This window comes from Brassica napus, chromosome C7 (assembly GCF_020379485.1).
Source record: "Brassica napus cultivar Da-Ae chromosome C7, Da-Ae, whole genome shotgun sequence".
Taxonomy (NCBI): domain Eukaryota; kingdom Viridiplantae; phylum Streptophyta; class Magnoliopsida; order Brassicales; family Brassicaceae; genus Brassica; species Brassica napus.
The window spans coordinates 38557322-38571724 of record NC_063450.1 but is presented as its reverse complement, the minus strand read 5'-3'; the positions used below and the strand labels follow the sequence as shown (position 1 = coordinate 38571724).

At 34.3% G+C, this 14403-nt stretch overlaps 3 protein-coding genes across 3 annotated transcripts in view; 2 read left to right on the top strand and 1 right to left on the bottom strand.

Annotated features, from left to right (window-relative positions):
• The first annotated feature begins 1575 nt into the window (after positions 1 to 1575).
• LOC106407674 (cytochrome P450 71B20-like) lies at positions 1576 to 5680 on the top strand. The gene is made up of 2 exons (XM_013848543.3): positions 1576 to 2564; positions 2653 to 5680. The coding sequence occupies exons 1-2, from the start codon at positions 1605 to 1607 to the stop codon at positions 3262 to 3264; spliced, it is 1572 nt and encodes a 523-aa protein (XP_013703997.3). The 5' UTR covers positions 1576 to 1604; the 3' UTR covers positions 3265 to 5680.
• A 1705-nt stretch (positions 5681 to 7385) lies between these two features.
• Positions 7386 to 8963, top strand: LOC106408149 (cytochrome P450 71B19-like). The gene is made up of 2 exons (XM_048764238.1): positions 7386 to 7394; positions 8065 to 8963. Exons 1-2 carry the CDS (start codon positions 7386 to 7388, stop codon positions 8533 to 8535), a joined length of 480 nt encoding a protein of 159 aa, XP_048620195.1. The 3' UTR covers positions 8536 to 8963.
• Positions 8964 to 10325: 1362 nt separating this feature from the next.
• Positions 10326 to 14403, bottom strand: part of LOC125589724 — a 75000-nt gene continuing 70922 nt past the window's right edge. Inside the window, exon 2 of the mRNA XM_048762056.1 lies at positions 10326 to 10932. Within this exon, the coding sequence (XP_048618013.1) occupies positions 10479 to 10889 (411 nt within the window). The 5' untranslated portion in view covers positions 10890 to 10932 and the 3' untranslated portion in view covers positions 10326 to 10478. The remainder of the gene's footprint in view (positions 10933 to 14403) is intronic.

Below are 14403 nucleotides of genomic sequence, written 5' to 3'. Positions count from 1 at the left end.
GATGTGGATTTTTCAGAAACATTTTCTCCACTGGCATAGTTATACACGGTAAACATGATCCTTGCATTGTCTGCTCAAAATACTTGTAAAAAATTTCCTTTAGATGTCAAATCAGTCTTTTTAAATGGTTATCTTGAAGAAGAGATCTATGTAGAACAACTTTCGTATGGCCTTAGTCAGGCTCCAAGAGTATAGTACACAAGAATTGATGATCATCTTTAGAAGATGGGATTTGTCAAAAGTCAAAGTGAAACTATATTTTATGTCAAAGAAACAAGTGATCATTTACTTGTGGTTTCCATTTATGTTGATGATTTGCTTGTGACAAGGTATAACGAGATGTTACTGGGTGATTTCAAGTCTGAAATTCTCAAAGCGTTTGAGATGACAGATCTCGGTTTGATGTCTTGGTTTCTGGGAATGAAAGTGCAACGAAGAAGTGATGGGATTCTTACATCAAAGGAGTTATGCAAAAGAGATTCTTAAGAAGTTTCAAATAGAAAATTGCAAAAGTAAAGACACGTAAATAAATCAAAAGAGGAAATTTAGCAAAGAGGATGAAGCTGAAATATGAAAATAAACACAAGAGCTTGATTGGTTGCTTGATGTATCTCACATCCACCTGACATAATTTTTTTTGTAAGTTATCTCTCAAGATTTATGCATTGTGCCAGTGAATTAAGTTTTCAAGCTGCCAAGAGAATCTTAAGATACATTAGAGGAACAACAGTGAATGGCATCAATTATACATGTTCTCACAGTCCTAAGCTTGCTGGATTTTCTTATAGTGATTGGCTGGATCTATTAACGATATGAGAAGCGCAACAGGTTTCTGTTTCACTTTTAAATCAGGAATGTTTTCAGGGTGTTCAAAAATAGGATGTTGTAGCTCAAATACAGCAGAAGCAGAGTATGTTGCAGCAAATGTCTAGGTAAATCAGGTAGTTTGGATCAGAAGACTACTTATTGATCTACATATGGACCAAAAAGAATCAACAGAGATTTTTGTTGATAATCAAGCTGATATTGTTTTTTTGGTTAAATCAAGCTGATATTGACATCTCAAAAAATTGTCCTTCATGGCAAAACCAAGCATTTTAATATCAAACTGTATCATCTAAGAAAAGAACAGAAGAATGGAGAGATAAAGTTGGTGTACTACAAAACAAATGATCAAGTTGCTGATGTATTCACCAAGGCTTTACCAAAAATAAGGTTTGAATATCTGAGAAACAAACTAGGTGTACGCAGGAACAAGGAATAGATTATTTGTTAGAAAGTGCTTTACTCAGATTTCTTTTTTCGAAACTAAGCCTTAGTCAAAGATGTTGTGGGTTGGTCAAGTGATTACATAATTTCTTTTGGCATGACTTGCATGTGGAAAGCAAGTGATAATATTTTGGACATCTGTGATGTTATAGTCAAAGATGTTAAAGTTACACATGATATGTTAAAAATATCGGTAAATCAAGTTTATAATACTACAATATCAATGTGATACTTTTTAGACTTTTAGTGGATGACGCGAGACCATTGACTATTTTGCTTCATGTAATAGTTGTATAAATCTGGTATCGACGACAACTTGCCGAGTTGAACTATAGATGGAACAAACAGAGAGCAATTTCATTTTCTTTTCTCTATTCTATAGCATAAACAAAAAAATAATGGCGATCTCTTTGCTCTGTTTTTGCCTCGTTACTCTCGTTACACTAATCTTAATCGTAAAGAAGATTAAACACTCTAAATGGAATCTTCCTCCAAACCCACCTAAGTTTCCGGTCATCGGAAACTTACACCAAATCGGAGAACTGCCTCACAGGTCACTTGAACGTCTCGCCAGAAAATACGGACCTGTGATGCTTCTTCACTTTGGTTTTGTTCCTGTGGTTGTGGTCTCATCGAGAGAAGCAGCTGAAGAAGTGCTTAGAACCCATGACCTAGACTGTTGCAGCAGGCCTAAGCTTGTCGGGACAAGGCTGCTCTCACGGGACTTTAAAGATATCGCTTTCACGCCGTACGATGAAGAGTGGAAGGAGCGGCGCAAGTTAGCCGTGCGTGAGCTGTTCTGCCTCAAAAAGGTTCAGTCCTTTAGGTATATTAGAGAGGAAGAGTGTAGCTTTATGGTCAAGAAACTTTCGGAATCCGCCGTGTCTCGAACTCCGGTTGATTTGAGCAAAGCCCTTTTCTGGCTAACCGCGAGTATCTTGTTTAGAATTGCCTTAGGACAAAACTTCTACGAGAGCAAGTTTATCGATAAAGAGAAGATTGAAGAGCTAGTGTTCGAAGCTGAGACTGCCCTAGGTAGCTTCACTTGCTCCGATTTCTTCCCATTAGCTGGATTTGGATGGCTCGTTGACCGGCTTTCAGGACAGCACAAGAGGCTCAACGATGTTTTCTTGAAGCTCGATGATCTGTTTCAACGTGTGATCGATGATCATAAGAGTCCTGGAAGATCAAAAGAACACGAAGACATCATCGATGCTATGTTGGATGTGCTTCATAAACAAGACGAGAGTGATTCCTTGACTTTCACGGTAGATCATATCAGGGGGGTCGTCAGTGTAAGTCAAGATTTATCCAACTTCTCTATTTTTGGATATTGAATCTGTTTTAACTTTTAATCTAGTTTTATCTTTGTTTGTTTGGTAGAATATATTTCTGGCAGGAATAGACACAGGGGCCATCAACATGATATGGGCAATGACGGAGCTCGCTAGAAACCCTAAACTGATGAAGAAAGTTCAAGGCGAGATCCGAGAAAGCCTTGGCAACAACAAGATGACAATCACGGAAGAGGATATCGATAAAGTTCCTTATTTAAAGATGGTGATCAAAGAAACATTCAGACTACACCATGCAGTTCCTCTTCTACTCCCAAGGGAAACAGTTGTTCACATCAAAGTTCAAGGCTATGATATTCCCCCAGGGAGACAGATCCTGGTCAACGCTGGTGCCATAGGAAGAGACCCCAAACTCTGGACTAACCCGGACGAGTTTAACCCCGAGAGGTTCATCGATAAGCCTGTGGATTATAGAGGACAACATTTCGAGTTCTTACCATTTGGCTCTGGTAGAAGGATATGTCCTGGGATGCCCATGGGGATGGCTATTGTCGAGTTAGGACTCTTGAACTTGCTTTACTTCTTTGATTGGAGTTTGCCTGATGGGATGACCATTGACGACATAGACATGGAAGAAGCTGGTACTCTTACTATCGTCAAGAAAGTACCTCTTAAGCTTGTTCCCGTTCGAGTTATGTAATCTGAAATTTAAATATGTTTTGAATAATTAACATTATGCAGTTGGCGTAAGCATAAAAGTATGAATACTATGTTTGCGTGTGAAATTTGTGGCCTAGTCTGTCCGTCTTCCTGAATAGTCTGAACTGTAAACTGGATATGTGTTCAACACATTAAATGGTTGTGGTTTCAGACTACTTACAACGGCTTATTGAATTAGAAAATTTAATAGTTGAAAGCCTACAATGGCTTGTTGAAAAAGCAATTGAATCCTAGGTGTATTCAATTATGTCGAAAGAATTCAACAATGTTGAATCGTTGGAGATGCGCCAAAGTGGACCTCCAATAGACATTTGTCATTAAACCAGTGGCCAATAAAATTTCTGATTTGTTCTTTTTCCTCTCAATTATTCAAAATTAATTATCTTTTAAACTTTTATTTTTAAGAAAATTATTTTTATATCAAAATTCATCATCTTTCTTACTCTATAAATAGAAACTTGTTTCATTTGATTTGGATACAGAAAAAAAACTCATCTCTTTCTAATATAATATTTTTACAATAAAAATCAAAAATCAAATTTATTTATTTAAAAATAAAAATAGTTATCTTTCTACTACAATAAAAATAAAAAATCAATTATTTTTTTTACTTTTACGCATTGTAATTTAACTTTAGGGAAAATTTGGATAAATGCACTTCAGTAAGAATATAATTTGAAAAATACACCCTTGTTTAAGCTTTTTGAAAAATACACTTATTTATATATAAATTTACCAAATTGCTCAATCTTAATATTTCTCAATTCCTATTAAACCATTTAAAAATAATAATTTAAAAAAAATCGTTAGAGAATATTTTGTTTAATATACTACACAATATCTTTCACATATCTTCTTAATATATCTTAAATGTATTTTTTATTATTTTGAAAAAAAAAAAGAACGCAAGACGCATCTCGTCTTCTTGAACCCTGAGTTATTTGTCATCAGTACTACTCAAAGTCACACTTGTGTGTGGCATATCCAGAGAGCTTGCTCAAGATGTGAATGTTTTGGAGAACAATCAATAGCTCGAAAATAACACGGAAACAAGCTTGCTCAAGATGTCATCGTACATGACACAATCGTGCCCGTACGTTGCGACTTTGGAATTTGATGTTTTTATATTCTAAACTTTTTTCTGTTCTAAACGTTTTTTCTGCAAAATTTGGTTTTGGTTACTCTAGGTTTTGATAACTGTTTTAGTTTTTATTTTGCAATAAGGTTGATTATTTCGAACTGATCCCGTCTGTTTGCATTGAGAAGCCACTTGAACTGCACAATGTTTTGGGTAGACAATCTTGTTTCTTCGGAAGTCTCGTTTAATTTTTGGAAGAAAGAACAACACAGTTGTTTTGTTTCAAATGATAATGCCATTGTGTTTGTTTGTGAAACTAAGAATGTGAAACCAATGATAATTAGTGTTCTTCTTTTTTCATATTCAAAGTAAAACAAAATAAACACATATGTGAATATCATATTAGAAGAACTTACTTGGTCTTGGCTTCAAGAAAGAATGAAAATTTTGTATAGAACGAGACGTGACTTGTGTTTATATAAAGTTAACCAAATAAATTAAAATCTATATAAACTGTGTTTTCGTACTTTTCTTATTAATTTTAAATTTATATATAAATTATTGAAATGTCAAATTGAGGTACAAAAGTAAATTCACATTAAAGAAAGTGTAGTTTTCAAAAAAAAAATAAAGACAGTGTATTTTTTAAATTTCAAATCTTAAATAGGGTATTTTGCAAATTATCTCTTAATTTTATTCAATAATTATTAATATAATTAAAAAAACATATAAGAAAACAAAATTATTTAAAATAATAATTATAGGATAAGATGTTAGAATAAAATTCAACAAACCATTGTATGAGTTAAAAAATGAATGAGTGTTGAATTATTAGATAGAATACTGAAAAAATGATTTGGAAGAGAGAAGATACGGAGGTGTTGAATTGTTAAAACCATTACATTAAACCTAGACATCAGTTTGGAAATTTGTGTGGGAGTCTGATGCGTCGTATTTTATTGGTCCTTATTCTATTCTTTATTATTTTCTACTTTCCTGTTGGGTCTGATGTTTTTTTACATTTTTAGTGGGGTTAAACTTCAGGTGTTATTGTATTTTAGTTAATTTGAAAATTATCTTTATAAATTTGTATGTTTATAGATTCTTTTTAAATCCGGATGTTTAATAATCTTTAAAAATTCATATGTTATTTTCTCTAAGTTATTGTAACTTGTTAAAATCCACTGCAAAATTTATTTACGAACATTTAGTTTTAGTTAAGATTTGAAATTCATAACGCAAAAACATAGGATTTCTTAAAAGAAAATTTTAAAAGTATGATCAATCACTTCACATTTATTAAATGGGAAGAAATGTATATCTATCCACGGATTTGGAATTTTCTTTAATCATTTCAGTTTACCTAACACTTTTCCGCTGAATATTCAATTTGGTTTAAGAGCAAAACTTTCAAATTATCTAAATTACATATATATCTTGACTTATAGAAGACAAATCTCTGTAGACAAAAAAAATAGAAGACAAATCTCTATGAAAAATTAGATTATAAATTTAGGAAATTTTCAACCAAAACGACGTGGAACCTAATGCGAGAAACTAGTTAAAGAGAAGAATGGTTTCAAAGGAGTTTGGTTTTCTTATGTGATTCCGAATATTATTATTTTTTGGGTAAACATGTTAAAATTTATTTTTCATGCGGAACAGAGAAATTATTGATGTTTAATTGATTCTGTATCTATTGGTATTATTTGCAAAACATCCTGATTTTTTTTTTTTTTTGGTAAAAGAACATCCTGACTTTCTTAAACATTTGGATGTTTGAATCAGAAATAATCTGGCAAGTGGCCAATTTAGCCTAGTCCTTTCGAGGAACTTTAAAAGAAGGTTAATTTCAACGAGTTTAGCCTAGCATTAGTAACTGTCTGCTAACTGATGACTAAAAGAAATTTGGCTCGTATTTTATTTTCATCATGGTTTCACTACACCAATTTATTATTGGGAAAAATAAAATTGCCAAAACGGAACAAAAATTTAAGATGGTTATCCCCTTAATATAATATCATCACTAAGATGTCCCAATAGTATAATATTTTTCAGAATCCCAAAACTAACCTTTCATTAATCAAATTAAATATAAATTAAAATCATTTTAAAAAGTTTAATGAAAAAAAAAACAAATTAAAAAGGCAAAAGAAATGTAAAAATAATTAAAAAAAGGGAACAAAAGACATGAAACCAAATATCTCGTAACCCTAATCTTCTTCCATATCAAAATCCTCCACATCCATTCTTTTAAAATCTTCTAAGGTAAAATTTGATTCCAATAATAATAGCCTACCTCCTTTGTCATCAGCCGAAAAAACTCATCATGTGGTTGCACCAAATTCCCAAACACCACATGTTGTATAGATATGCATCATAGAACAAGAGTTTGTGAAAATCACAAGACAACCTATGGAGAAATCATAGATTCATGAAGAAGAAAAGAAAAAATCATTATTTTTTTATGTTTTGGCAAAGCAAATCGATCAAAACATGTTTTAGGAAGTTATAATATTTTTAGAATATTTTCTTAACAAAAACTTCCTTAATTTTCGAAAAATAGGTTTTCTTATCCGTAGAATGCACTTTATACAATGAGTAGAACCATGACAAAAATCTTGAATGCAATTTCTACCTCATGTAGACGTACTTGTTGTATTTAGATTTCGCATTCCCGAAATTCTAGAATACTTCATAAAAATAGAAACGGCATTCGAGAGAAAAGTAGATATCTTTACAATTAGTATAATTCACATTTCTCATATTTAGAATTTTAATTAAAAGTAGATTTTTCGTTCTAAAAAAGTAGATGTACTTGTTTATTCTGAAATTCGTTTTCTACTAACACATTTTCCGTAGAAAACGCATTCTACTTTTAGTAGAACGTAATTTAAAATTTTATTTATCAAGTTTTTCAACAAAAAAATATATGTGTTTGTGTATATCGGTGTTTTATTAATTGTTTATATTTTTAATAATTTTTTGATTCATAAAACTATTTATTTTATTAAGTTTCAGAAATGGAAAAGGTAAAAGGGAGACAAAATAGACAAATTTGATTTTATACCAAAGAGACAACCATCCTAAATTTTTGTTCCGTTTTGACAATTTTCCCTTTATTTTATGCATAAGGTTCATTGTTTTGTAATTCGTCCATTTGATTTTAACTATCATTTGTTTTTTTTCAGGAAAGTAAGAAGTGTAAATTTTCAATTCAACTTTTAATTGAATACTGAAGTCACTAGTAGTATTTATTATTTTTGTAAAGATAAAAGAGAAATTTTTATCAAAAATTATATTAAATTCATAAAATGACATTTATTTTATAATATTTTAAAATCATATTTAATTTGAAATGATTGAAAACTATATTTAATATGAAAACAAAAAGAACATACAATTAATAGTCAAAATACTTGTTTGTTAAATTTGTGGTTTGTTTACATGAATAACAGTAAAAATAATCCAAATTTTGAAACTTGGCAAATTTTAGTGGTTTTAGAACAAATCAATTCCAGTTTTACAAAAAAAATATAATTAGTTGAAAAGTAAAATGAAAAACAGTTAATGAGTTACCAATTGTTTATTGAGTTCCTCTCATAATGTTGTGAAAAGTTCTCATAAGAATTTTTTTCAAACTTTTTTTTTTGGTAAAAATGTAAAGATATTATTACCAACTTTATTTCTTGTCTTTTAAAGATATTATTACCAACTTTATTTCTTGCTTTCACGCTGTACGGTGAAGAGTGGAAGGAGCGGCGCGAGTTAGCCGTGCGTGAGCTGTTCTGCCTCAAAAAGGTTCACTCTTTTAGGCATATTCGAGAGGAAGAATGTAACTTTCTAGTCAAGAAACTGTCGGAATCCGCCGCGGATGGGTCTCCCGTTGACTTAAGCAAAGCCCTTTTCTGGCTAACCGCGAGTATCCTGTTTCGAGTTGCCTTCGGACAAAACTTCCACGAGAGCAAGTTTATCGATAAAGAGAAGATCAAAGAGCTAGTGTTCGAAGCAGAGACTGCCCTAGGTAGTTTCACTTGCTCTGATTTCTTCCCAGTTGCTGGACTTGGATGGCTCGTTGACTGGCTTTCAGGACAACACAAGCGGCGCAATGATGTTTTCTTCAAGCTTGATGATCTGTTTCAACGTGTGATCGATGATCATTTGACTCCTTGAAGATCATAAGATCACCAAGACATCATCGACTCTATGTTGGATATGATTCATAAACAAGGCCAAAATGGTTCCTTGAATCTCACGGTAGATCATATCAGAGGTGTCCTCCTGGTAAGTTAAGATTTCTCCATCTTCTTTAAACACATTGGCATGGAAACTGAATATATAATTCTAAATACTAACTTATTTATCTTACTTATTAGAAGAAAAAAAAGACTTAGTTTATCTTGTTTGTTTGGTAGAATATATTTCTTGAAGGGATAGACACAGGGGCCATAACCATGATATGGGCAATGACAGAGCTTGCTAGAAACCCTAAACTGATGAAGAAAGTTCAAAGCGAGATCCGAGACGCTCTTGGCAATAATAAGAAGACAATCACTGAAGAAGATATCGAGAAAATTCCTTATTTAAAGATGGTGATCAAAAGAAACATCCAGACACTACAAGAAAACAGCAAGGATACTAAGGGAAAAAATCGTCGGAATTTTGTCGGAATAACGTTATTCCGACGACATACCGACGAAACAAGTCCTCGGAAATAATTCCTCGGAATTTCTTCTTTCCTCGGAAATCCCTCGGAATTTTCCGACGGAATTCCGAGGAAACAAATTTCCGAAGAAATTCCGGGGATCACTAGTTTGTCGGAAATCTCCTCGGAATATACCGAGGGAGAACTTCGTCGGGATATTTCCTCGGAAGTTCATCGATCGATGCGTTTTTGGACATATATCCATCGATCGATCGGAATATACCGAGGGAAATCTTCCGAGGAAGATGTCCCTCGGTATATTCCGAACGTTTTTTTATAAACAGATCGATCGATGGATTTATGTCCAAAAACGCATCGATCGATCGAGTAAAAAATATAATTAATTTCCTCGGAATGTAAAAAATATTAATTTTTTTAAAAAAATAAAATTTTTGAAATTTAAATTCAAAAATAAAATTTTTGAAATTTAAATTCAAAAATATAAAATTAAAATTAAAATTGAAATCATATTAATTAATATTCAAAGTTTCACAAATAAAAATAAAACATTCCGAGTTTTTGGAAAAAAAGAAAACTACAGGTCTGGCACGTCCGGGAACACCTCGTTCGGGTACATCCTCTGCATCATCTCCATCATTTGCTGGTTCTGCCTCCTCTGTGCCTCATAGCCCGCCTGTTGAGCCGCCATCTGGGTTTCCAACAAAGATATGCGATCATCCTTGTCCTTCAACTGAGCCGTAAGTACTTTTGGATCAACAAAGGGCGGTGGTGCAGAAGAAGGAGGAACCGACCGGGTGCGACGACCCAAACCGACCAAACGTCCCTTCTTCTTTGGAACCGGCTGAATAGAAAATAGCCAAATTTACAAATTTAAACCAAGAAATAAATGAATTGAATTTTAAAACAAAAGAACTTACAGATTCAACGATTTCGTTGATTCGAAACCGGGACAAGTTGGTCGAAGCCGTCGAAGCATCATCCTCGGTTTGAAGCTGAGACACTTCGTGATACGCCCTAAAATAGGGAAGGATCACTCGACCGGACTAAAGGGATATGAACTCGCCAAAAGGGAGAACTGATGGATTGAACGGTGACACAATGGGTTGCGGATGGCCCAATGATACTACCAGACTTCAGTTGGTGCTTGATATGACTCACAAGTCCACCAAAAGAAGGATTTCTAAACGTTGCCTGATATGACGCACAGGTCCAACGAATTAGAGGCTGTTTACTCGGAGATAACCTCACCAAGAAACAAAGAAGTGTTCTACAAAGAACAAATAGATAAACTCAAATAAAAGGGGAAAAAACTTCTCTTATTTCGTGGCTCTTAGGCCCTATATATAGGATTACAAGTTGTAGAAATCCAAAGAAGAATGTGCTAAAAACAAGACATGGAAACTAGAAATGAAGACTTTGACTAAAGACCGAAATTAATGATTTTGTTGAATTATTTTTCCCATGCACGACCAAGACTTCCTTGCTGACTCCCTCTTGGCATTCTTGATGAGAATGGGCTTGAAATGGACTGAGGAAAGGTCTGGTCGAATTTGGTGTAAAACCGACCCAAATTGAATTTGTTATGAATTTTTCTTTGGACTGAAAAATGCTCATTTCGCCCAGCAACTAAACCAGCTCCATCTTCAGTGTCACTTAGCTCATTCAGCTCCAAGCTAGTATCACTTAGCTCACTCAGCTCATCTAGCTCATCTACTATCACTTCAGCTGGTTTCAGCTCAAGCATACTCTCTTCAGCTGGTTCCAGCTCGTCCTCAGTCTCATCAGCTGGTTTTAGATCAGTATCCTCACCATTAATCCATCCTGGTTTGTCTTTTGTTGAAGAATCATCTGGCTCAGCCATGGTCGCATCATCCTGGCCCGGGTCTATGATCCGAGGCGCATCACTTCGTCTACCACCTGAGTTTGGACCAGGTCGACCACGTCCCTCACAAGACCATCATCAATAGGGCGAGATCATCAACCGGCTCGCCATCATTTTCTTCCGCCTTGAAAAAAAACATAAATTAAAAAAACATTAGAAATTAGAAGAAATGCACAATAAATTGAAATTCTGAAACTCAAATAATTGAAGAAAAAGCGGTTGAACTTACCATGCGATCTCCCAGAGTGGCAATAGATTGAGCACCCAAGTTATGCTTGTAGATGCCCTTCCCTTTACGGTCGCTCCTGCGGTTGGTAGAGTTGGTGGAAGAAGTTTCTTTCGTCTCTTCCTTATCCCAATGCGCACACAACTCCTTCCAAACCGTGTCGTTCATCGACTTTGGGACCTTTTAATAAAAAAAAAAAAATAGTTTAATAAATTAAAAAAATAGTTTAATAAATTAAAAAATTGTTTAATAAATTAAATCGAACCTTATTGATTTCCCACTTCTTCTTCCACTCGTGGATCTGCTTCCCATAGTTGTCCATAACTTTATGGACGAAGTGGTGATAGATAAAGAGCGTCTCATCGGAATTCCAGTTGAACTCTTGCTGAAAAAAAAACACAATTAATAGAAAATTTATATTAAAGATTAAAAATATAAGTAAAAAATTAGAAGACTTACCGCAAACTGACGAAACCACAGAACCTGCTTGTCGGTAGGGAAGTGAGTGAAAGTCGGATGTCCCCTGTCGAGGGCCGAGTACATCATACAGTTGATCCATGCGCTGATCCCGTTCCCGGATCGGTTGAACCTAATAAAAAGAACAAACGGTTAATAATGAATCCAAATTTAAAGAAAAAAATTTGTTTAATTACCATGTTTGACCCCGTCCATGTGGATACGGAGTGAGATACGGAAGATGGTCACGACCGGGCTGTTGAACCAACTCCGCAACACTCATCACTCCCGGAGGACCCGGAGGAGCAGGAGCGGATGCAGCAGCGGGAGCGAGAGGAGCAGGAGCGGGTGCAGCAGAGGGAGATGTATGGTTGGAGCTGTGGGGCGAAGGGGAATCCTGAAAATGGCTGGAATCCCGAGACTGCCTCTCCGTACCACCACGACCACGACGCTGTCGATGCCGGGTCGGATCATCATGAGACCTGTAAATTAAAAAAATATATTTAATAAATACAGAAATATATAAATTAATTTTTTTTTTTAAATCCCAAATAATTTAATCACAAAAAAAGATTTATAGATATTAAAAATATTTAATAAATATATAAAAATAGTTCTAATAAACAAAAAATAGTTTTAATAAATAAAAAATAGTTTAATAATTACAAAAAATAGTTTTAATAATATATATATATATATATTAAAAATATTTTTAAATCCCAAATAATAGTTTTTAATCACAAAAAAAGTTTTATAGATATTAAAAATGTTTTGTAAAGTCCAAAAAATCGAATTTATATACAAAACAAATTTTGTAAAATCCAAAAAATTGAATTTATATAGAAAAATCATTTTGTAAAATACAAAAATTGATTTTATATACAAAAATCGATTTTATAAATACAAAAAAAAACAAAAAAATTATAAAAAAATTCTAAATCAATTCAACAAAACAAATTATTCAACCAAATCACAATTCTAAACCTATTATACAACCAAATCACAATCCTAACCAATCACCCTAACAAAAATCTATCAAAACTACACAAAAACCTAACAAATAGAACCTAAGAGAGTGGGATAGGGTCCTTACATGATTTGTGTAAGAGAAGGGGGAGATCGCCGGAGATATCGTCGGATTTCAGGGGGAAATCGCCGGAGAGAAGAGAGGAGTCGCGCAGAGGAAGAAGAGAGAAATGGGGAAGAAGAAGGGGCTCGTGGTTATAAAACCTAGGGTCCGACGGACATTATCCGTCGGAATTCCATCGGAATTCTAATTTCAATTTTCGCGAAATATTTGCCCGGTAAAATGAAAATATTCCGAGGAAATTCCGACGGATAGTAAAATATCCGTCGGAATTTTCTCGGAATATTCCGAGGAAATACCGAGGAACTAGTGTTTGGGGTTTCAAAACATCAATTTTTTTTGCCGTATTTCATTTCTTATACAATTGTAATGCATACCATTGAGGATTCTTTGTATAGATGAGCATAAACCATAAAATAACAAATTTCAAAACTAATTGAAAGTATTCCCTTTACCGTTCATTAAAAGGTATAAATGTTTCTCTTATGTTGTGGGATTTCGTTCATACAATCGGAAAAGTGTTAATTATACGGTAAGGAACAAATTTTTGACTTCATAATGAACGTAAGACACTTAATAAGGGTTATATAGGTGTTATTCAAACCGCAAAACGTTGTTTTCGGTTTAAAAACCCTATTTCCTCGGAATTTCCTCGGATTATTCCGAGGGAATTCCGAGGAAACCCTCTTCTTCCTCGGAATTCCGTCGGAATATTCCGAGGAAATTCCGAGGAACTAGTGTTTGGGGTTTCAATACGTCAATTTTTTTTTATAAACGGATCGATCGATGTATATATATCCAAAAACGCATCGATCGATCACTAAGATGGACCAAAGCGTAACAATGTGATCGATCGATTAGATTATCCCATCGATCGATCGAGAATCTCAAGCGTTCCTCGGAATGTCCTCGAAAAATCTCGTACGTTTTTTTATAAACGGATCGATCGATGTATATATATCCAAAAACGCATCGATCGATCACTAAGATGGACCAAAGCGTAATAATGTGATCGATCGATTTGACTATCCCATCGATCGATCGAGAATCTCAAACTTTCCTCGGAATATCGTCAGAAAATCTCGTACGTTTTTTTATAAACGGATCGATCGATGTATATATATCCAAAAACGCATCGATCGATCACTAAGATGGACCAAAGCGTAACAATGTGATCGATCGATTTGACTATCCCATCGATCGATCGAGAATCTCAAACGTTCCTCGAAATGTCCTCGAAAAATCGTGTAAGTTTTTTTTAAACGCATCGATCGATCCGTGTTTGTACAAAAACATATCGATCGATGCGTGTGCGGGAAACAGAATTATAAGGCAAAACCCGAACTTTTTGGATCAAAACCTCAGAACTCTTATCCCCTCCGATTTCCCTATAATTCGACCCCCCCCCCCCCTTTTCTCTCTCTATAATCATCTGATTTGAACAATTTTGGGCTCTATTCCCCTTGATTTTTCGAGCTCTACCTGATTCCTACACTCGTTTTCACCCTAACCCCATGAATTCGGTTATACCTCGTTGGTATTCTTCCGTAAGCAATCTCGTGTTCGGATCCAAATGAGGTCGATCGATCCAAGAACGAAAATAATTTGAAGAAGACATATTTTTTATGGAGTAAGAGGGAGGATGAAGATATGGAGTGAATGAAGAGGAAGAGGAGTGCTTGTATTTATAGTTTAAATCCTGCCGACAGACCGAGGAAATTCCG

What these genes read in the sequence shown, in the direction of transcription:
- LOC106407674 (XM_013848543.3), top strand. Translation starts at nt 1,605, where the DNA reads ATGGAACAAACAGAGAGCAATTTCATTTTCTTTTCTCTATTCTATAGC. An exon ending in ATATCAGGGGGGTCGTCAGT is followed by an intron (nt 2,565 to 2,652) that starts GTAAGTCAAGAT and finishes TTTGTTTGGTAG; the next exon opens with AATATATTTCTGGCAGGAAT.